Consider the following 25,192-nt stretch of genomic DNA (forward strand, 5'->3'; position numbering starts at 1 on the left):
GGAGGTGTTTTGCTCATTGGAGTAGAATTTTGCAAATTGTGTGGAAATTTCTATTTTAGTGTGTAAACAATCGTAAAAAACTGTAACAAAACAAAACAAAAAAACTTTCTTAAAACAACAATCTGAAACACCTAGTTTGGAACCCATAGGCTTAAGGTTGTGGCTTACATGAGTCTTGACAATTAGGCACACGTAGCCTACAGTGGAACTGCAGAATTCAGCAGAAATGGAGCCAGCTGGTCTCAAATACTGCTTAAACATTTCCTGTTTACTTTGAAACTATGTCAGTGAGGTAAACTCCTCAATTACATCTTCAGTCCGAGAGATAAAATCCCGTCAGGATTCTTGGGTTAATCATTGTTTGTATGTGTGTGTGTCATGGTCTGCAGTGGGTAAACTCATGAGTATGAGTTTGAGTATGAGACAGTGCTGCGCTTCACCTTCCTCAGCTGCATGACTCCGCCCCTCCTCCCACCTGTCCACGTCCAGCCTAGCGCAGCTCAGCCGATAGGAACGCAAGAAAATAGCTGCGTCGATGAGGCGAACCTGTGCGTACTGCCTCAATGTGTTGTAAATATCTCTTTTAGAACCTAATTTCTTGAGTAAATTGTGTTTTTGTGGTCCTTCCCCATAGTTTTCCTTGTTATTTTTGTCTTTCTTTTCTTCACTTTTCCATTTGGATTCTGAAGTGTGAAAAAGGTGTGTTATTCATATGAACGGACATATGCTCTGAGCTCCTTATTTGGTCAATGATTGCATTTTGTCGGCTAATGTCAACATCAGAGGAAGATACAAATCTGGCCAGAGCGCTGCCATGACATCATATCCTGTCATAGTAATTTTTACCCTAAGTTCGTCCTGAGTTCGGGTTGTTTCATTGTGACTGGAGACAACACTGCTCTTTCTCCTTAACAATTTCTCCAGCAATGGACAAAATGGAAAAAGCTGTGATACTACTGATATTATTGCAGAGTGAGTACTTGTGTTGTTTATTAGTTTACTAATTATGAATTGCCATAGTTTTCATCGTTTTTTTTGTGTGTGTTTTTTTTACATTTGAGGGGACAGACATGTTTACATTCTCAGATTTTGTGTTAAAGATCTGATAGTGAAAGTGTTAAATACCTACGGAATATCTAAACCTCTTTAAAACAAGATAAACTTAAATTGCACAAGATAAGACAATAAACGGTATCTTGAATTAAGTTTATTGTCCTAGCATGACAACATTTTTTACTTAATTTAAAGAATAAATCATAACAGGTTTAAAATATTTGGCATGTGAGGGAAAAAAAAGATAATTTATTAATTTAAGCAATTTTGCTTCTCAAGTAAATTCATCCATTTTAATTATGTTAATTTTTTTTACTAGAAAACAAAATAAACTTTTATTTTATGCATCTATACTATACTATACTCTTGGAAAATAAATATACTTCTGTGCATAATAAATCAGTGTAAGTCCCAAAGTTGTAAGGGCGTGTTTGGTTTAAAGTCTAAAAGGGTTGGGTTCTCAATTTGACTTATCAGTATTGTTTGAAATACACCGACATACTGCTGGTCAATGGAATGATTTACCAATGTCAGATGTCCCATGTCATTGATGTTTTTGTAGAACAAGCAAAACACGCACAAATGACCACTGCTGGGAATGTCAACTTTTCTTCCCTGCAGGTTTTATTGCTCGCTCCCAGGGTTTTAATGTAGGAACTGCAGGTGCCAAAATCTTCTCATCAGGTCCTGCGATTGATGAATTTGGCTACACTGTACGACAGTTAAACAATAATCAAGGAAAATGGTAAGATCTGTCACACACTGGGTATATTCTCCACGTGTATATTAAATACACTTAAAGGGTTAGTTCACCCAAAAATGAAAATTATGTCATTAATGACCCACCCTCGTGTCGTTCCTCTCCCCGTAAGACCGTTCATCTTCGGAACACAGTTTAAGATATTTTAGATTTAGTCCGAGAGCTTTCTGTCCCTCCATTGAAAATGTATGTACGGTATACTGTCCATGTCCAGATAGGTAATACAAACATCATCAAAGTAGTCCATGTGACATCAGTGGGTTAGTTAGAACTGCTGACGTGTTGTCTAGTGACCAAAATGTATTTTCGATGCTTCAAAAAATTCTAACTAACCCACTGATGTCACATGGACTACTTTGATGATGTTTTTATTAGCTTTCTGGACATGGACATCTTACAGGTGTGGAACGACATGAGGGTGAGTCATTAATTACATAATTTTCATTTTTGGGTGAACTAACCCTTTAAGTCTATTTGTGGAAGTTTCAGACTGATGCATTGAGACAGTCACAGAGGGGGGAATGAGAAAACTTTGCTCATGACTAATTCCTAAGGGAAGGGAAATTTTGTCTTCTTTTTTTTAGTAGTAGAGGAATATCTCTGCAAGATTTAACTAATTTGTTTGCATTATTTCTTTGATTGCATAGAGAAAGTGTGTTATTTCTCCTCAGGCTGCTGGTAGGTTCTCCCTGGAGCGGATACCCTCAGGATAGAAAAGGAGACCTATATAAGTGTGACACTGGTGGTCCCAGAAACAACTGCCAGAAACTAAACCTTCAAGGTAAGGTTCTCTTGATAATAAGGTAATAATAATGCACTTACAAAAAAATGACTGTGGTGTTTGGTATTATGATAATACCATAGAGTACCATGTAAATGCATGGTATATTAATATGATATCATTCAGCACCATTGTATTGCTACACTCTAAAAAAAAAAGGTTCTATATGGCACCAAAAATGGTTCTTGGCTCGTAAGCATAGGAGAACCTTTTTAAGTGCTATATAGCACCAATTTTGGTGCTTCAGTGGTTCTTTAGAGGTTCTTCACCGGTTCTTTGACTAAGGTTCTATATAGCACTGCTACCATATACAGAACATGTTATGATATGGTGTTAGCACCAAAAGTGGGTCGTCTATGATTATGACGAAGAACCATTTTTGGTGCCATAAAGAACTTTTTTTTTTTAGAGTGTATCTGAAACAACACTACTTTTTGGTAGGGAACTTTAAAGTCGGGAATAAAACCGATGTTACGATAGTCTTTTCTTCCCTATTGTGACGTATATCCAAGTGAAACGGCTTCTTGAACAAGAACAAATGTGGGGCGGGACTTGATTTTGTCCATGGGGAATTGATTGGATGGTTGTGGTTTGCTATTGGTGGATCTCAGGTGAGTTGCCCCGCCCTCATGCCAGTAAACACATCATCAGAGAGGAAAAGAGATGTCGCTGCAAGAGGAAGGGGAAGTTATTTTGATTCAAGGTTATGGGAACATGAATTTGCACAAATGGTGTGTGCTAGGTTAAATATTCCATAAAACATGTTGACTTTCAAATATAGTTCTTAGGATTTGTATTTTTCCCACTGGTCATGAAAACATACGTGTCTTCGCAGACTCTGTCAGCATAGATGGTGTGGAGAGCATCAACATCAACATGAGTCTGGGTCTGACTCTCACTCCAACAGCTAAACCTAACAGATTTATGGTGTGTTGTGGTAACATCGTGTCACCATCAGAGGGCGCAGTCACCAGAAGCGTCTTTAAAAGCATTCATTCAATCCTTGTCATACTGAAGACACTCTGTTATGGATTAAACTGTATTAAGTTTATAGAATAAATGTTTGTGTTTTCAGACATGTGGTCCTCTGTGGGCTCAGCGCTGTGGTAGTCAGTACTTCTACCCAGGAGTCTGTGCTGAACTGAGCCCACAGTTTACACTCCAGCCCGCCTTCGCTCCTGCCCTTCAAAGTACATCTTATTTTTTACTGTCAGAAAGTTACAAAATACACGTTTTCTAGGGTGAATTGGTCATTCTTAATCTTCTAAATCTGAATTTCTATTTCAGCTTGTGGTGGGCCAATGGATGTTGCCATTGTTTTGGATGGATCAAACAGTATATATCCATGGGATGATGTTATAAAGTTTCTCTTAAAGCTTTTGGAAAATCTTGAAATCGGACCAGATCAAACTCGAGTAAGTGCTGTTATGCAGCTTATCCTGATTCAGTTTTGTCTTTGATTTCTAAGATGACTTAATTTTGATTTTGTTTATTTTTTAGGTCAGTATTATGCAGTATTCAGTGGATTTGTCCTTTCTTTATCATTTTAGTTCTGACCAAAATAAAGCAAAAGTCATTTTAGCAGCTTCTGCTATTAAACAAAAAGAGGGAGACCAAACCAATACTTTTGAAGCACTTGACAATGCCAGGTACCATATCCTTTTTTATAAAAAAATTTGTGGAAAGAAAAAAAACCCATTTGTAATGGTTTGTGTTTCAGACAAACAGCTTTCCTACCAAAAAATGGTGGCCGTCCAGGTGCCACTAAGGTGTTGGTAGTGGTGACGGATGGAGAATCTTTTGATGCTTATAAAGGTCAAGAGGTCATTGAGAGATTAGACAGAGATGGCATCATTCGCTTCGGCATTGCTGTGAGTGAGAGATCAGCATTGAAAAAACATTACATTCATAGAAACTTTATTTTAATGTGTTGTTTCAGTGTAATTATACAAATAATTACATAGTAATAATTATGTAACTACATGTACTTACTACAGGGTTAAGGTTAGGTTTTGAGTTAGTTACAAGTAATTATGCATAATTTTCTGTTATTACTACAGTATACATGTAATGTGTTGCCAAATCTATGGTATTATATAAAATCTGTTCAAATGAGAGAACATTGGGTAAAATTAAATGAGTAGTGAGATTCATTACAGAAAATTAACAAAACTGTTTTTGGGTTCCTGCATGGTTTACAATGTCAATAGTTTTTCATTTTTAAAATGTCTTGAATTAAATGTATTTCATATTGTTTTAAGGTTGTTAACATACTGGACAGCAAGACAAACACTAACTATTTTTGAATTTGGTGTAAAAGTCTCATCAATGAATTCACAGATTCTCAAGGAAAGTGCCAATATTCAAAAGTTCATCGAGGAGATTGAACTGATCGCTAGCACTCCAACAGAGAACTACATGTTCAATGTGTCATCAGAAGAAGCTCTAATCAACATCGCAGGAACTCTGGGGGACAGAATCTTTAACATTGAAGGTAAATCCTTCATCTTGCTTTCACACTTTTTTTTTTTTTCATCCAGTGACAACAGGTCGCCTTTTGTAACCTAAAGTACAGCTTTAAATGAGGATAAACATATGAATATTTGAACTTGTTTGATTTAAGGCACCAATCAAGGTCAAGAATTCCAATTGGAGATGTCCCAAGTTGGATTCAGCGCACACCAGACCAATAAAAAGGTGCAATAATCCTTCAACACATTACATCTGATGGAGTAGTCTAACTAATACGTACCATACTGATTCACAGAAAATGTGGGTGCCGTTTTATTCCACAGGATGAGATCATGCTGGGTGCTGTTGGAGCATATGGATGGACCGGGACCGTCGTCCATCAAACAGCTGGAAAAGCACACATTTTCCTCAAGAATGCTTTTGAGAAAATCCTGGATGACAGAAACCACAGCTCATTACTCGGTGAGTCAGCATTGTGACAAAATTGACATGTATTTTTTTTAATTACCAAAATCTAATATAGATGTCATGTATGTTTATATTCACATCTTTATTATTGTTCTAATGTTTGGGGTCAGGATTTAAAAAAAAAAAAATTAATACTTTTATTCAGCAAGGACACATTAAACTGATAAAAAATCACAGTAAAGACATTTAGAATGTTACAAACTGTTAACTGTTGTTCTTTTTAACTTTCTTTTCATTAAAGTATCCTGAAAAAAGTATCAGTTTCCACAAAAATATTAAGCAGCACAACTGTTTTCAACATTGATAATAATAATAAATGTTTCTTGAGCACCAAATCCTCATATTAGAATGATTTCTGAAGGATCATGTCACGTGAAACTTAAAGAAAACTAAAGTGAGGACTCATGTGCGCGAAGGAATGATTTTTAATATAAAATAAACATAAACAAAACCAAAAAAACCCACGAGGGGGGAAAAAACATAACATAACAGAAAACTGAATAACTTGAACATACCAAGGGATCACAGAGAAGGGAGACGTAGACAGAACACGTACCGACAAGGACTGAGAACACAAGGGAACTATTTAAAGGGTACAAATGAGGCAGGTGATTAGGGAACACAGGTGGGGCAAATTAAACCAATGACAAGATAACAAGGAGGGTGGGAACTAGACTAGGACGGAAAATAACAAACCACCACATGTGCTGCACAGGACAAGACAGGTATGTGACATTACCCCCTCCTTCAGGAGTGGCTACCAGACGCTCCACAAGAACAGGGCAGGACCGGGAGGACGGACCAGGGCGGGACGGGAGGGACGGACCAGGGCGGGACGGGAGGGACGGACCAGGGCGGGATGGGAGGGACGGACCAGGGCGGGACGGGAGGGACGGACCAGGGCGGGACGGGGGGGACGGACCAGGGCGGGACGGGGGGGACGGACCAGGGCGGGGCGGGGGGGACGGACCAGGGCGGGGCGGGGGGGACGGACCAGGGCGGGGCGGGGGGGACGGACCTGGGCGGGACGGGAAGCACAGACAAGGGGGAAACAGAAAAGGAAGGGGAAAACAAGGGAGAGACGAGGATCACAAAAAGTTCAGGCGGCCGGGGGGGCCGGGGTGACCAGCAGAGTTCAGGCGGCCTGCAGAGTTCAGGCGGCCGGGACGGCCAGGGTGGCCAGCAGAGTTCAGGCGGCCGGGACGGCCAGGGTGACCAGCAGAGTTCAGGCGGCCTGCAGAGTTCAGGCGGCCGGGACGGCCAGGGTGGCCAGCAGAGTTCAGGCGGCGCGGGAAGAGCAGGGCGCCGGGGCGGCGCGGGAAGAGCAGGGCGCCGGGGGAAGAGCAGGGCGCCGGGGCGGCGCGGGAAGAGCAGGGCGCCGCGGCGGCGCGGGAAGAGCAGGGCGCCGGGGCGGTGCGGGAAGAGCAGGGAGCCGGGGCGGCGCGGGAAGAGCAGGGCGCCGGGGCGGTGCGGGGCGCCCGATCGCCACCTCCGGCACAGCAGTGTCCGCCGTCCCTGATACCACCGGCACGGGGACCACCGGCACAGGGACCACCGGCACAGGGACCACCGGAACACGATCTACCGGCACAGGGACCACCGGCACAGGGACCACCGGCACAGGGACCACCGGCACAGGGACCACCGGCACAGGGACCACCGGCACACGGACCACCGGAACAGGATCCACCAGCACACGATCCACCGGCACAGGGACCACCGGAACACGATCCACCGGCACAGGGACCACCGGCACACGATCCACCGGCACAGGGACCACCGGCACACGATCCACCGGAACAGGGACCACCGGAACAGGGACCACCGGCACACGATCCACCGGCACAGGGACCACCGGAACAGGGACCACCGGAACAGGGACCACCGGAACAGGGACCACCGGAACAGGGACCACCGGAACAGGGACCACCGGAACAGGGACCACCAGAACAGGGACCACCGGCACACGATCCACCGGCACACGATCCACCGGCACACGATCCACCGGCACACGATCCACCGGCACACGATCCACCGGCACACGATCCACCGGCACACGATCCACCGGCACACGATCCACCGGCACACGATCCTCCGGCACAGGGACCACCGGCACAGGGACCACCGGCACAGGGACCACCGGCACACGATCCACCGGAACAGGGACCACCGGAACACGATCCACCGGCACAGGGACCACCGGAACACGATCCACCGGCACAGGGACCACCGGCACACGATCCACCGGCACAGGGACCACCAGCACACGATCCACCGGAACAGGGACCACCGGAACAGGGACCACCGGAACACGATCCACCGGCACAGGGACCACCGGCACACGATCCACCGGCACAGGGACCACCAGCACACGATCCACCGGAACAGGGACCACCGGAACAGGGACCACCGGAACACGATCCACCGGAACACGATCCACCGGCACAGGGACCACCGGAACACGATCCACCGGCACACGATCCACCGGCACACGATCCTCCGGCACAGGGACCACCGGCACAGGGACCACCGGCACAGGGACCACCGGCACACGATCCACCGGAACAGGGACCACCGGAACAGGGACCACCGGAACACGATCCACCGGCACAGGGACCACCGGAACACGATCCACCGGCACAGGGACCACCGGCACAGGGACCACCAGCACACGATCCACCGGAACAGGGACCACCGGAACAGGGACCACCGGAACACGATCCACCGGCACAGGGACCACCAGCACACGATCCACCGGAACAGGGACCACCGGAACAGGGACCACTGGGACCGCCACGGAAGGAGCCTTCCTTCTCCTTCTCCGCTTAGAGACCACTGGTACTGGGTCTACCGGAACAGAGTCCACCGGCACCGAGTCCGCCGGCACCGAGCCCATCGGAACCGAGTCAACTGGAATAGGGTCCACCGGAATGGTTCTCCTCTCCCTGGCCTCTCGTTCCTGCATACGAGCGAGCCCCTCCACCATTGTCTCGAATGAACACCTCTCATACGCACTCCTAAGTATCCAGTCCATAGGCTTATCGAGAGCGTAAAAGAACAAGTCCTTAAGAGACTCTTCATTCATTCTCAATCCCTCCGCCACTCTCAGGAATTCGGCTGCGAAGCTCCTCAAATCTGCCCCTTGTTGGCGGAGGGACGCTAGAGACTGAAACCGGCGAATGCGCTCATAATGAGGGCACGAGACAGTGGGTGCTGGTGGGTGACGTGAATTCCTGCGCTGAGTCCTTGACATGGTCGGTACGTTATGTCACGTGAAACTTAAAGAAAACTAAAGTGAGGACTCATGTGCGCGAAGGAATGATTTTTAATATAAAATAAACATAAACAAAACCAAAAAAACCCACGAGGGGGGAAAAAACATAACATAACAGAAAACTGAATAACTTGAACATACCAAGGGATCACAGAGAAGGGAGACGTAGACAGAACACGTACCGACAAGGACTGAGAACACAAGGGAACTATTTAAAGGGTACAAATGAGGCAGGTGATTAGGGAACACAGGTGGGGCAAATTAAACCAATGACAAGATAACAAGGAGGGTGGGAACTAGACTAGGACGGAAAATAACAAACCACCACATGTGCTGCACAGGACAAGACAGGTATGTGACAGATCATGTGACACTGAAGACTGGAGAAATGATGCTGAAAATTCAGCTTTGAGTTACAGGAAAGAATTACATTGCAAAATGTATTCAAATAGAAATAACTGTAATAGTATTTCACAACGTTACTGTAATTCAACTGTATTTTTGATCAATTGAATGCAGTGTTGGTGCGCATAAGAGACTTCTTTCATAAACATTAAATAATTCTTACTGACCCCAAACATTAAAATGCTACACTACCTCAAATGGTAGTGTACATATTTCAGACCCTGCAAAAATACAAAAAGTATTTTCGATTCTTCTCAGTTTTTGATTCTTTTCCCCTGTCATATATTCAGGCTACTCTGTCAGCTCTGTGACTGACGGCTCATCTGAGTTTTATGTGGCCGGTGCTCCTCGTGCCGTTCATAGAGGACAGGTGGTAGTTTACATTATTGACAACAAGAGACAACCGGTCATCATAGATTCACATAGAGGAGATCAGGTACATTTGACCCTTAATGATATTGAGTTTCATTAGACAGTAAAGTCCTGAAATATTTAATTGTGCTGTCTGTGGTCTGCAGATCGGGTCTTATTTTGGCAGCGTTCTCTGTCCCGTTGATGTGGACGCTGATGGTGTGACTGATCTGCTGCTGGTTGGAGCTCCAATGTACATGAACGAGGAGAAATATGAAACAGGACGAGTCTACCTGTTCACCATTAGCAAGGTGACATAGATAATCATAATTTTCACATAAAACGGATTTCACTCAAAGCATATCCTAAAAAGACTATTTCTTATCTCATGTTGTTCTTAGGGCTTCTTAAGCAACCATGGCAGCTTAGAGGGACCCGCCGCATTGGAGAATGCTCGGTTTGGGACGGCCATCACTGTCGTGCCAGATCTGAACCTGGACGGCTTCAGTGACGTGGTGGTTGGTGCCCCATTGGAAGGCAATGGCCAAGGTGCCATTTACATCTACTATGGAGACAGAAAGACCATCAGAAAGCAGAGCTCACAGGTAGAATGCACTCATTTTTATTGTAATATTCCTGCTGAAATTACCAGTATGAATTCAAGGGATTGTTGCTGGTTATGCTGTTGACCAGTCATGAAAAGAAAACCTTATTACGTTATTTTGCTATAATTTTTATAGTAAAATTATATTTTAACATTATAATACAATTCATTGCAATAATATAATAAATATAATAAATATTATAATTGAATGTATAATATATAATAGTTTAATATAATGTTCTGCTTATTAATAAATATTAAAAATGTTTGTCTATTAAATGAAAGTCATGTGGTGTAGCTAACAGACTCTCATTACTGGTCAATAAGTCTCTGAAAAAATATCAGACGATATTTTATGCCACGGCAAGGTTATTTCAGATTATAAAATGTGAATTAGTTATTAATTTATTACTTAAAGTGTTACTCTCCTTTCTGAGAGCCTGCTCTGCTCTGATTGGTCAGATGACCCCGTCTGGTGTGATTGGTCTACTCTGCTCTGATTGGTCAGATGACCCAGTCTGTTGTGATTGGTTTACTGCTTACAGTACTTGATACACAGTGATATGAACAGTAACAATGGTGTTGGTTTTACCATATCAATCTCATCCTTTGGAAGTGCATGCAAAGTGGATTTGCGTTCGCAGCACAGATGTCAACAACATGAACCAAACTCTTACAGGCCTCAGCTATAACTACAGTTTGAGTGTCAAAGTAGATGTTCGCGGGCAGCCAATAAAGACCGTAGGCTGGCATTATGCAAATACACAGTTACGTAGATTCGTGCAGGAAGAATGAAATTACTTATGACTTGTTTCATGCAGTTGAGAATCAGTTCTTTATTTATTAAGCTCTTTGATCTTTAAAACTTTGCAGATATTTTACATTCAAAAAACATAAAAGGGGCGCTAATAATTTATGAATAAAAAAAATATATATATTACACTTCTAATAACTAAGATATATTCAAAGATCCTATTTTTCCTTTTAAATCATGAGCATTCTTATTTGTCATTGACCTTTATACTGAAAAAAGTCTCCTTATTTTGTTGTCTTTCTCTTGTTTTCTGTAGAAAATTCTTGGAACCAAACTGGACCCGGCGCTTCGGTTCTTTGGACGCTCTTTAGATGCCCGTGGAGATATGAACGGTGACTCGATCCCTGATATTTCAGTCGGAGGAGATGGGAAGGCAGTTCAGCTCTGGTGAGGGTCTCAGTGTAGTTTTTTAAGATCTGGTAAATCATTTACTGAAATTGTGATGTTTAGAGTATTTCTGATCTCAGGTCAAGGGAAGTTGCAGTTATCACGACAACGGTCTCCTTCAACCCGGAGAAGATTAGCATTTTGAGTAAAACTTGTATGTTCGGTGGAAGGCTGGTGCCGTGTGTTACTGCCAAAGTCTGTTTCAGGTCAACATTCAGACCCACTACATTAGTGGGTAAAGTAGGTAAGGTCATCTCATGTATTTTGTATCTCATATGTATCTTCATTGTTCTGAAAATCTACATGAAAGTGAATGGAAAACACTGTTCTTTAGATATCAAGTACAACCTGACCATTGACGCTGACCTGCAGTCATCAAGAGCCACTTCAAGAGCCCAGTTTGACAACTCAGATCGTGTTCTCCAGAAAACCGTCAGCGTCTCTGAAACAGAAACCTGTGTAGATCATAAAGTCTATGTGCAGGTGAGTTTTTGACAGTTACCACAAGCCTCATGCTGTTCATAATTACAGTGCTCACTGTACTACAGCTTTGTTTTTATTTATAAGTGCTTGAATGATCATTTTACATGGTTGTTTTCATGGTGTTATAGGAGACTCCTGATTTTGTTAGTCCAGTTGCTTTGCGAGTCGACATCAGCCCACAGAATCCAGAAACCGGCCCTGTTCTAGATGCATTTCAGCCCAAAGCATGGCAATTTTTTGTAAGATTCCTTCTGAATTTAATTAAAGGCATAAGTACGTCCAACGTCAATTTTTTCAACGTTTTTAAACGTTGTCAAAACTGCATTTCTCTTTGCTTAGATACCTTTTGTAAAGGATTGTGGCTCTGATGACAAATGTTTTTGTGACCTGAAGCTGACAGTGAAAGCTGTTGATGTACCAAGGTAAGCGTGTTAAAATATATTTTAAAGGGCTGGTGTCTGTAAACTGCTTAAAGGGAGAGTTCACCTAAAAATGTAGATTCATTACCTTTATGTCGTTCCAATACCTGTGTATACAGTATGTGCGGTGACTGGGTCTGTCAAATTCTAAAATGCGCCAGTGTTGTTATTGTTATAAAACTAAAACTATTCAAAATTGTTTTTGTTCATTGAAATAAAATAAAATAAAATATAAATATTACCTGAAAATTTTTACAAAAAAACTGAAATGGCAACTAACTGAAATAAGTACTAAAATTATTAACACAAACTGAAAAATAAATTGAAAAAAATATTGCTGCTGGTTGGAAATTGGTAATTAAATTAAATATAAATCTAAACTAAATAGAAATATTTTTAAAAATCTAATAAAAAAAATCACATAGCCAAATTCCTAAAACTAAAATGAAAACAGAAAATAAAAAATAAAAGCTAATTCAAAATATTGATGTAGTATAAAAAATACTATTAATATAATACTGAATTGGTTAAAAAAAAAACAATATCACACTTTTTTATGAGGGCCAGACTGAAATTTTTTCATATTTAGTCAAAAAAGAATTAATTTACTAAAGATCTTTGAAATAGGGAGTACTTCAAGTAAATATTTAAGCTCATGTGTTCTGCTGAAAAAAAAGATGATGACAGAATTTTTGTTAAAGTGAACCTTCCTTTAGAAGTTAACTTAAAATAATCAATTTCTACCACCGGGGCAATGTGTAATATGTTATTAAAGAACCAGAATCCTGAAATGCAAACAGATTTTGTTGTGTTTTGCAGCTCATCTTCACTTCTAGTCAGCCCTGACAGAAGAAGACTCTCCTTCATTGTGACAGTGACGAACACGAAGGAAAATGCTTACAATACAAGAGTGTCTGCTAACTTCTCCAGTAACCTGTTCTACGCCTCTTTTACACCCCCTGTATGGGCATCATTTTAATGATTTGACATAAATCTCCTCTGCTTTGTCTACGAGAAATTGTATTTGTGAACCTTCCTGCTTATATTTGCAGGGTGATAACACTGAGGTGAAATGCACTTCAAAAACAGGCTCGCTTGATTGCCAAGTTGGATACCCAACCCTGACGCCTGGCCAGAAGGTAAGAGAAAAGTGTGTGTGTGTGTGTGTGTGTGTACAGGTTTATATTACATTGTGGGGACCAAATGTCCCCACAAAGACAGTATAAAGATTACCTACATTGTTGGGACCAGTTAGCGGTCCCCACGAGTGAAATTGATTAATAAACATACTAAATTATGTTGTTTTTGATGATGGGTAGGTTTAGGGGTAGGGTTAGAATATACAGTTTGTGCAGTATAAAAATCATTATGCCTATGGAGAGTCGAGATAGTGAAACCGTGTGTGTGTGTGTGTGTGTGTGTGTGTGTGAGCATACACACTTTTTGTTTTCTTTAATAAATTAATTTTGTCTCATCAGGTAACATATGAGATCAACTTTGACTTCAACCTGAATCAACTCAAGAAAAACGCTGTAGTGAACTTTGAAGTGCAAAGGTAAAGATACTGTTTTAAGACATTTCTGTTGTAACTTTTGTGTATTTGTTTGATTTGCCTGTGAATAACCCTGCAAAATATTTTCCAGTGACAGTGAGGAGGAAGTGACATCTGATAACAAGGCCTCTCTATCAATCCCAGTCCAGTATGATGCCGAAATCATCCTCAGCAGGTCAGGACTAATGCTTTAATATATATATATACACACACACACACACACACACATACATACAGGGCTGTACGTTAACTTTTTGTGCACATAGCACTGGAGCTACAGAGGTGGAAAGTTACAGGTCACATAATTGTAGCACATGTATAAAACACCATGTCTGAAAAATGCAAAAAGTGCTATAAATACAAAACAGAGTATTTAAGACTAAATATAATAATAACTATTATTATTATTATATTTTACAGAAAAACATAAATCATTAGAAAGGTCTAAGGTTTTATAATCAAATATTAAATTATGATAAAAAAAAATTATGACTGTAATGTCTTAATTTTTCTTTTCTTTTATCTTATGTATTCACTGAGAAAGAAAAAAAAAGTACTGTACACTTCTCTACATCGCAAATCTATCACTGTACTACAGAATATTATAAAATAATAAAATTTCTGCCTCATTCTGTGATGTGAAGCATGTTACAGATTACAAAAGTAAGTTATTTCAAACACTCAATTGGATGTTCTCTTTTGTTGGACAACAGGTTTGTAAACGCTTCTCATTACAAGTTTGGAAAGATGTAATGCACATTAAGGGGGCTTTCACACTGGGCACGGTTGCTGTGGTCCAAGTCCGAGCGCGATTGTTCCCGGCGCCCCACGCAGCGTTGGTTTGGTTTCACACTCAACTTGATTCTATCGAACCCTGGTGCACTTGTTCATCTAACGTCATCAAAAATGTGCATGGCGCATGATAGAAAACACACTGCAGTAAATATATTGTGTTTTTATTCATTTGGTGCTATTATGCTGAGTAAACAACACTTCGGTTTACTGTATGTGCGTCGCATGAAGTTCATTTGTTGCCCTGATTGCACACACTATGTGCGATTACACTCAACGTAAATCATCAACACTGTCATCCCTTACATGTGTCTTATTGAACTAAATACATTGTAATATGCTAAAACACATATGCAGGTTACTTTTCTTGCTGAACAAGTGCGCACCCGAGTCCGTGTTGCTTTCACATTCACGCGAATCACAGCACAGTCCGAGTGCCACCGAACTCAGACCACCTCCTTCAGATCCATCGTACCACGGTTAGCACCGAGCCCCGCATGACAGCTTTTACATTCGCAATTTTTCATGCAAACCATGCCCATTTTCGAACTAAAATGCCAATGACTCAATCTCACAGCGCTTGCAGGGATAGTGCAGCATTATTGCGAACCGATCGATCCGCTCTGAACAGTGCTGCGCTTCATCTGCACAAATATTTATTTATGTAAAAATGTAAGCCTTTGCGATTTCATAATTTCACAAAGACAAATCGTGATTTTGGTTTAATTTCAGTCAATCGTGCAGCCCTAGATTAACCTCACACGAGCACAAAACAAATTCTCAATTCTTACTTCACTCAATCAAGCTCTATCTCACATGCTAAACTTTATCGCACACGTGCTACTGGGGTAAATATATTAATCGCACAGACCGATATTTTTGTAGAATGTGCGACATATATAACGCACTGTACAGCCCTGATACTGTGTATATATATATACAGGGTTTTTCCTACATTGAAAATTTTTTGGCGGCCGCCAAAACAAATTTTTGCCCCGCCAAAGCCTTATTTGATCAGTTATTGTGATGAGTGATGTAGATCTACTGCGCTTGTGATCGGCGCATGTTAACTGATGACAGAGAGAACGAGCGGAGAGCCCTATCCCGCGCGCACGCTCTCGGTCTTCAAAATAAGCACCGTTTTAGCATTCTAATATTTCACATATCACGTTAATCAAAAGGTCGGAAGACCGAATCCATGTTGCACGTGGTGGATTCGGACATTTTTTTCCTTGAACTACCGCTGGATGTGAATTGCGCTCAAAAAACGCTAACTCTTCACCGACCAGCTGACATAAACCATACTTTCAATAAACGGGAAACAAATCCTATCCAGTTATTAAGTGTTTTCTGTGTGTTGACAAATCTTTCGCGATGTTCTAACAGACGGGATTCACACACAACGCGTCTGCTAGTGTCCGATTCGCGACCTAATGACTCCTTTGAATCGAATCATTTTAACGACTGGTTAGAACAACTGATCTGTCCAACACTGAACTCACGAATCAGTTTAATCATTTACTCAGAACATCTGAAATGAGAACACAAGTGTGCTCACCCAATTTAGCAAGAGTGGATAGTAAGAATTAGTTTGAATTATCCACAGTCTTTCAGCTTATTTCTGTTGACAATGTGTAGTAAATAAATAGCCTAAAATCATTTAGTTTAGAATGGAGTGAGGTGAAACCAGAACAAAGTTGTTATTAGCTAGCTGATAATTTTATGAAATTGTATATGGCAGAAAATTAGGCTATTTGTTATTTTTTTTAATACTATTTTTTAATATTGATATGGTTATATACCAAAACAATTATTTGTAAATAGTGTAAAAATGAGGAACAGAAGAAACAAAAATCAAGGTATCGAAATAAGATAAGCAAAAATTACAAACTGTTTCTTTGAATTTTTAAATGTATTGTCAGTATTGCGCTTGCAGATCACGTGGGTAGGGTACTTTTTACTGTGTATGTGTGGATGACCATGTCGGTCAGCCACCACCGAAGACCATTTTTGACCCAGGAAAAACCCTGTATATATATATATATATATATATATATATATATATATATATATATATATATATATATATATATATATATATATATATATATATATATATATATATATATATATATATATATATATATACATACATACATACATACATGCATACATACATACATACATACATACATACATACATACTGTATATATTTCATATATATACACATATACATACATACATATATACATACATACATACTGTATATATTTCATATATATATAAAAAAATATTTGCAATTATTTTTCAAGAGACATAAGCTTGGATCATTGTGTCATTGGTGGTGAGGATCAAGTCAAACACACAGTCTCAGATTTCAATGACATCGGCCCAGAATTCATCATAACATTACGAGTGAGTCAACAAAATTTTTATGTAATTTTTCACTAATATACACTATATTGTCAAAAGTATTGGGACACCCTTCCAAATCATTGAATTCAGGTGTTCCAATCACTTCCATGGCCACAGGTGTATAAAATCAAGCACCTAGGCCGGCAGACGCTTCTACAAACATTTGTGAAAGAATGGGTCGCTCACAAGAGCTCAGTGAATTCAAGCGTGGTACCGTGATAGGTTGCCACCTGTGCAAGAAGTCAATTTGTGAAATTTCCTCACTACTAAATATTCCACGGTCAACTGTTAGTGGTATTATAAAAAAGTGGAAGCAATTAGGAACAACAGCAACTCAGGCACGAAGTGGTAGGCCACGTAAAATCCCAGCGGGGTCAGCGCACGCAGAGGCACACAGTGTGCAGAAATCGCCAACTTTCTGCAGAGTCAACAGCTACAGACCTCTAAACTTCATGTGGCCTTCAGATTAGCTCAGTGCATAGACTAGAGAGCTTCATGGATTGGGTTTCCATGGCCGAGCAGCTGCATCCAAGCCTTACATCACCAAAAGCAATGCAAAGCAGTGGATGCAGTGGTGTAAAGCACACCGCCACTGTACTTACAATTCTCTGGAGTGACGAATCACACTCTTCTGTCTGGCAATCTGATGGACAAATCTGAATTTGGCGGTTGCCAGGAGAACGGTACTTGTCTTACTGAATTGTACCAAGTGTAACGTTTGGTGAAAGGGGGATTATGGTGTGGGGTTGTTTTTCAGGGGTTGGGCTTGGCCCCTTCCTATTCCAACATGACTGCACACCAGTGCACAAAGCAAGGTCCATAAAGGATGGCATGGATGAGCGAGTTTGGTGTGGACGAACTTGACTGGCCAGCACAGAGTCCTGACCTCAACTTTATAGAATACCTTTGGGATGAATTAGAGCGGAGACTGCGAGCCAGGCCTTCTCGTCCAATATCAGTGTCTGACCTCACAAATGCGCTTCTAAACGAATGGTCAAAAATTCCCATAAACACACTCCTAAACCTTGTGAAAAGCCTTCCTAGAAGAGAACCCTACGGATTAAGAATGGGATGTCATTAAAGTTCATGTGCATGTAAAGGCAGGCGTCCCAAAACTTTTGGCAATAAAGTGTAGTTCCCCCTAGTGTTTGCAATGTGAAATATGCGATAGCTGTTTGAATCATGCCTTTCTGCAGGTTTCAACTGGAACCTTCCCAATCAATCAGGCTCGTCTGACCGTCTCACTGCCCACCAGCACCAAGGCTGGAAATCCTTTACTATATGTGACTTCAGTCAAAACTGCACCTGTAAGTGTAATGCTCAATTAAGAAGTATAGTTACTATAGTTTTGCTGAGCACTTCCTATACAAATAAAGTATTTTACTGCACATTATGCTGTAAATACCAGGCTGGGATCAAAATGAACCAGCACATCATTGAAGCTCTGTTTCTGATGAGCAGGTTGTAAATGTGCGGTGTGACGGCAGTGCACTGATTGACCCATTAAACATCAGAGAGAAAACCTACACTGCCAGCTTCACTAAACAGAGCTTTAGAGGGACAACAGAACTGGTCAGTATGTGTGTGTTTATGTGAAATTATACAGAGTGTAACATGGGCGTTGTTGCAGAATCAGCACATACAATAGGCCTACTGTACAAAAGTTTGTTGTCAGTAGGATTTGATTTATTTGAAAGAAAGTAATACTTTTATTCAGCGAGGATGCATTAAATTGATCAAAAGTTACAGTAAACATTTATAATGTAACAAGATTTCTATTGAAAATAAATGCTGTTCTTTTGAACTTTCTATTCATCAAAGGATCCTGAAAAAAGTATCATGGCTTGAAATCAGCATATTAAAATAATTTCTGAAGGATCATGTGATGTGACACTGAAGACTTTGACAAAATTTAGCTTTGATCACAGGAATAAATGACATTTTTCAATATATTCAAAGAGGAAACAGTTATTTTAAATTGTAATAAAATTTCACAATAATACCGTTTTACTGCATTTTTGATCAAATAAATGAAGCCTCTGTGAGCATAAGAGACCTCTTTCAAAAACAACCCAAACTTGTGTAACACACAGTTGTTTATTTCCAGAATTGTAAGGCAGCAAAATGTGAACCCATGTCTTGTGTACTCGAAGATCTGGAGATGAAGACCAGCTACTTTGTAAACATCACCGCAAGGATCTGGAATGGCACTTTTGCCTTTGTAAGTGTCTCTTGAACCGTTTTATCTCTACTGTCCTGAGCAGATGCTTCATTCCACACCCCATGTTTATCTCCTTCTAGGCTGATTTTCAGACAGTTTTAGTGGCTGGAAGCTCTGACATAGAAACACCTCAGCCTGATCTCATAGTCATCACACACAAACAACAACAGGTCAGTTCATGAATCTTTCTTTCAGTTGTGTTTAAGATATGATCAACACTGCTGGAAAGACCAGGGGTGCGTTTCCCAAAAGTAATCGTTAGCCAATTACGGTCGCAAGTTCCGTCGTTATCAACATAGTTCAACGAACATTCGCAAACAGCATTGGAACGACAGCCCTCGACCTGTGGTTAGATAGGCCTAGTTTCCTGTTTGCATGACATGTGGACTTAATAAATCCTTGTCTTGAGCAAAATAAAGAAGCGGACATTCAATACAATCTATATCTTTTTTTTAGAATACAACCAAATGTCATTTACATCTTTTAGTTTGTCAAGAGAAATACTCCTCAGTAGCCTGGATGCCAGCCGAACTTAACCCCGCCCACAACATTTTAACTCGGGCAGTTCGGTCTGGACTTGATCCGTAGAGAAGTAATTATGCCCGAACAGAAACTGTTCGGACCAATGAAATTGTCAGGGCGGGCTTTAGACGATGATGGACAGATGATAAACAGTAACGTTATCATCCACATCATCAAAGGCGCTTGGGTTGAATTTGTTCTAATCCTAAACGGAGAACTTGTTCGTATATTTATTCACCTTTACTATTTCTCTCAGAAATGATGATCATGTTGGTAAGTACTCTGTGTATCCTTAAATTTCTTTTTTTACAACACCGGCAAAGATCGTTTACACATCTTTTTCTTCTAATGTTACTTATTCCAGCGTGCGGGCAGACAGGGTTGCCAAGTTTTTACAACAAAACCCGCCCAATTGCTACTCAAAACTTTCAGTTCTCCTGAAAAAAAATGTCATTTGGGGGGTAAAATATGTGTTATTTTGGCTGGGCTGCCTGCTAAAATTCGCATTCCTGGGTCTGTATATCACATAATTGGGGTCGCTTCAACCCACGGACATGGAAAAACCCGCGGACTTGGAAACACAGTGCAGTTGAGTTCTGTTGACATTTGACAACTAACGTTATGCGGCGCTCCGTTGCTGATTGGTTGTAGGTCTATCCAATTGAGGTCTTTCCTGGTTCAGTTGAAACACGCCCCATAATCACAGCCCAACGGAGCAGTATCAGACTCAAATTCTGACTAGAATTGAGTATGACGACGTCAGGCTAACTCCTCAGATGCCATGTCTGTAATTTTTAGCAAAAAAATCTGGCATGAATTCGATCTCAAACTAATTAAATAGAAGAAGTTAATACTTCACCACCTGCGTGACATAATTTACCAATGTGGTTGAACGACAAATGTGCGACAATGCGGTCGTGACTAGCAAGTTGATTTCTTCAACGATGCATCGTACTATGGTAGTTAAACAGTGAGTTACGTAGTTGTATGGGAAACGCACTCCAGTTTTGGCTTTTTGTTGCTTTTTAAGGCTGGTTTAAGCTGGTATGGGTGTGACTCTTATTGGTTGACCACCATAGCCATTCTGTTCAACTAATGGGGAAGTTGGGAAGTTTACTTTCATTTACCCCATTTTGAAATATATGTAATGCATATGTAAATGTGTGTGTGTGTGTGTGTGTGTGTGTGTGTGTGTGTGTGTGTGTGTGTGTGTGTGTGTGTGTGTGTGTGTGTGTGTGTGTGTGTGTGTGTGTGTGTGTGTGTGTGTGTGTGTGTGTGTGTGTGTGTGTGTGTGTGTGTGTGTGTGTGTGTGTGTGTGTGTGTGTGTGTGTGTGTGTGTATGTATAAGTATAGTGAAAGCTATAATATTGTCCTGCTAGTCTAGACTGTACAGCGGTGTTGGCCATTGATATGCTTTATCTAATCTTTCCTGACTCTGCTGCAGATTAAAATTACAGTCAGTAAAGAAAGAGCGATTGGAGATATTCCCATTGGTGTTATCATAGGAAGTGTCATTGGTGGACTCCTCCTGTTTGTTCTAGCTACAGTGATTCTATGGAAGGTATGTGGTTTTGTTTTAGCATGAACTACAACTACACTCTAAAGTAAAAAAAAAAGTACAGAAGTTGTCTCTGGGTGGTACACTTTCAAAAGGTACACCTTTGTGCCTAAAAAGTGCATATAAGTACCTCAAAAGTACATATTAGTACCTAAATTGTACATATTAGATGCTTTTTAAAAGGGTACCATCCCAGTTTTGTACCTTTTTGCCGAGAGTATACTACTGTACTACTAATAAACAACTACACTGTAATTTTACAAAGGAAAATGCTTTATTTATAATATAATATAATATAATATAATATAATATAATATAATATAATATAATATAATATAATTATTGCATTATAATTATAATTAATGCAGCTTCTGTTTTTTCTGTCATCCTTTGGTTTCGCTATATCACGCTATCATTAAAGGGGTCATGAACTACATTGTTTTATTGTTCTATAATGTTTCCTAGGGTGCACTTATTATGTTATTATGACTTTTACATCAAACATTGTCATAATTTAGAAATAAAATAAATTTTTCCTACCCTGATTTTAGCCCTCTGGTCTGAACGCTCGGTTTGAAGGGGCGTGTCTCCTGTGAGACTTCAGTGTAAATGCCCACTGCTGTGATTGGCTAACATCTTTGCATATGAAAAAAGTATTACATGTGAAACTCTCTCAGAATTGTTTTGCACCTTTTTACTATTACAGCTCTCAAGGTTAACTAAATCGTGAAAAGTGTTGATTATAGCATTATATTTAGATCTTGGCATGAAACTTTGCAGTGATGAGCATAGGCGGATCACACACATGTTGAGTGCAGGAATGTTGTGATCTCGTTATTGTAACTCGATTTCTGCACACTAACGAATGATCATAACTAACAGTGAAAACACATTGTAAATAAGAGATTTGTTGAATATAACAGGAGTTTTGCAGAGAACTCAAATAATAATAATAATAATAATTAATTACATTTATATAGCGCTTTTCTAGGCACTCACTCAAAGCGCTTTTACATAGAAGGGGGGAATCTCCTCAACCACCACCAATGTGCAGCATCCACCTGGATGATGCGACGGCAGCCATATTGCGCCAGTACGCCCACCACACACCAGCTGATTGGTGGAGAGGAGACTGAGGGATGATACCAATCATATATATATATGGGGATGATTAGGAGGCCATGATGGACAGGGGCCAATGGGCACATTTTTTTGGCCAGGATGCCGAGGTTACACCCCTACTCTTTATCGAAGGACATCCTGGGATTTTTAATGACCACAGAGAGTCAGGACCTCGGTTTAACGTCTCATCCGAAGGACGGTGCTTGTTACAGTATAGTGTCCCCATCACTATACTGGGGCGTTAGGACCCACACAGACCACAGGGTGAGCACCCCCTGCTGGCCTCACTAACACCTCTGCCAGCAGCTACCTAGTTTTCCCAATTTGGTCTCCCATCCAGGTACTAACCAGGCTCAGCCCTGCTTAGCTTCAGTGGGAAACCAGTCTCTGGCTACAGGGTGATATGGCTGCTGGCCAAATAGGCCAAAAATAGGCCTCCAGCGATTGTAAAGGGAGCGTTATTTGATCACGTTCTATAAATAACACAAAAATGTATGTCAAAATTCCTGTTTTGTCGAGTATTCTTGTAAGCACAGTCTTAAATGTGTTAAAGTGTTAAATGAACGTAAAGAAAATAGGATGTGTGTCAGATCCGAGTCATATGCATCAGATCTTAAAGTGACAGTAATCACTTAATAATAAATAAAGTTAATAAACCTGCTGCTGTCTGTATCATTAATGTTAATCAAATAATAACTTTTGTAGCTTTAATAAGGATTACATAATTTATAATTGTGCAGTGTTTGATTATTCAATTTCTGTATATTTCCATGTTAGACCTACCAGAAAATATTAAAGCACTGATTACAAGGTTACATGTGTCAAAACAAGGAAAACAATAACTTTCGTGTGTGTTTTAGCAGGGCAGGTAAAAATCTGAACCGGCAGACTGGGCCAAAAGAAAAAACCTTAGCATTGAGCCCTGATATATTAAAAGCATAGCTACATTTATTACAATGGGTTTATGTGAAGATGGTTTAAGTTCACTTAAATGAAATGCTGTTCTAAGCCTATTAAATGTTAAAATTAAAAACTGTCAATTATATTGTAATGTTGAATAGCTATAATTAATGGCTAAAATTAAGGAGGGGAAAAATTCATGTAATAGAGATATCAGTATTGGTATCAGTGTTTCATAGTGCTTCGTAAAAATATGCCATTAAACAAATTATATTATTATACTGATTTCCCACCAGGTTGGCTTCTTCAAGAGAAAGCAGTTGCCACAAAAGGGGGATGAACAGGACCAGGCAGAACAAGAGGGTCTGTGTGAGAATCCAGCATGAACGGGACATACATCCGCTCTGTGACTACATGACAGAGATGTTACCTCGAAATGTACAGATAAATAACTGATATTCAGTTTACTGCCATTTGGGTCCTGCTGGAGGTCCCGGTTATGATAATATTACTGTATTTTAAAGCACCTCACAACTGTTCAATCTAATGGACTTGATTACTCTGTGCTCAGTTGTGTGCCGTTCTCAACATGTATGGATGAATGAGTTTGTACTTGCAGGAGAGCTGTGATTTAGTCTCCTTAAAGACAGACGGGGTTAGATGAGATGCCTCTGTCAGTTCCTATCTCGCCCTAACTTGCTTCAGTATGTGCATTGTTCTCAGTTAAAGCATAACAGAAACAATTCCGTACATCATGAAGCTTGTCTATTGCAAGTCGCTAACGCCTTGCTGCTTTAGTTTCAGACTACTATATGAGAAGTGTTTCTGAGGCTCAAACTCACAGTACGATGACACATGGTTGTAACTCCTCTATGTGAAATACTTATTATGAATGACTCTTACTGCTGTGATTGTTCAAGCCCATGGGGCAGATTAAAGTATGTTCTTTAAACCTTGTTTTTGTTGGCCATGATCTCAGCTTTTTCTCTTCCTTCTGGCTATTCTGGAATACTTAGCATATCTTAAAGAGATTGGAGCGCATTTTTACGGTTTTACTAGGTTCATGTTTACCAAAGAACTTATTGTCCATGGTGTCCTCAAAGAGTCTCTAATACTGTCTACAGCCTTACTTCACTTAATAAAACCACGAAGTTGGGGTTTTATTAGTAAACTTTAATTTATGAATGTGAAATCTGTGACGTTAGTGGTGAATGGGAGACCAGAGCAAATTTTTTTGTTTCTGTCACTGCCTCAGCCTTGCAGCAGTGTTAATTTGTTTTTGTAATGAATGCCGAGGTAATCACACATACAGAGATTGTACATTATTTAAAAAAAAATAACACTGCATGATTTGCTGTGGAAAGGCGTTGTATGTGAAAAATGGTCGAGTAGCCTACCATTGACTATACATTTTTGCACATTTAACTTCTTTTTTAATCTCAACATAAAACGTTTAATGTCATGAGACACATGCAGCTTTTGGCCCATGGAGCTATTTCATTTATTAATGTAACTAAATATTGTCTGTGCGCCAACAGCATTTGGCAAAAGCTTACTGATTTTCATCATATTCTATTGCCACACACCATGAGACCTATTTTAACGATCTAAGCCAGGGGGTTTCAAACCCTGGGGTCCGGGGACGCCCAGGGGTCCTCCAGAAGGTTCTAAGGGGTCCCTGCATAAAGTCTACCAAACATTCTAACGGTTTAATTTCTAAATGTTTCTCTCCTTTCTTGCCGTATACATACTTCCCAGAATTGTATATGTTTGCTTTGTATCTTTCTGGTGAGTTTTTCTCACCATAATCCCCTTTTATCTTGTTCAATGGGGTTCTT

At 40.5% G+C, this 25,192-nt stretch overlaps 1 protein-coding gene across 1 annotated transcript; it reads left to right on the plus strand.

Annotated features, from left to right (window-relative positions):
• The first annotated feature begins 864 nt into the window (after positions 1 to 864).
• LOC307118889 (integrin alpha-2) lies at positions 865 to 24,312 on the plus strand. Its single transcript, XM_079804733.1, has 30 exons — positions 865 to 972; positions 1,675 to 1,798; positions 2,485 to 2,594; positions 3,430 to 3,521; positions 3,670 to 3,784; positions 3,882 to 4,009; positions 4,095 to 4,243; positions 4,315 to 4,465; positions 4,935 to 5,088; positions 5,218 to 5,291; positions 5,390 to 5,528; positions 9,504 to 9,649; positions 9,732 to 9,875; positions 9,966 to 10,169; positions 11,239 to 11,369; positions 11,450 to 11,613; positions 11,704 to 11,852; positions 11,981 to 12,091; positions 12,192 to 12,274; positions 13,091 to 13,232; positions 13,324 to 13,410; positions 13,750 to 13,826; positions 13,915 to 13,998; positions 16,929 to 17,031; positions 18,228 to 18,338; positions 18,493 to 18,603; positions 19,139 to 19,252; positions 19,333 to 19,422; positions 21,219 to 21,335; positions 23,651 to 24,312. The coding sequence occupies exons 1-30, from the start codon at positions 927 to 929 to the stop codon at positions 23,738 to 23,740; spliced, it is 3,540 nt and encodes a 1,179-aa protein (XP_079660859.1). The 5' UTR covers positions 865 to 926; the 3' UTR covers positions 23,741 to 24,312.
• The last annotated feature ends 880 nt before the right edge of the window (positions 24,313 to 25,192 follow it).

This window comes from Gobio gobio (genome assembly GCF_949357685.1).
Source record: "Gobio gobio genome assembly, chromosome: 22".
In the NCBI taxonomy this organism is placed as follows: domain Eukaryota; kingdom Metazoa; phylum Chordata; class Actinopteri; order Cypriniformes; family Gobionidae; genus Gobio; species Gobio gobio.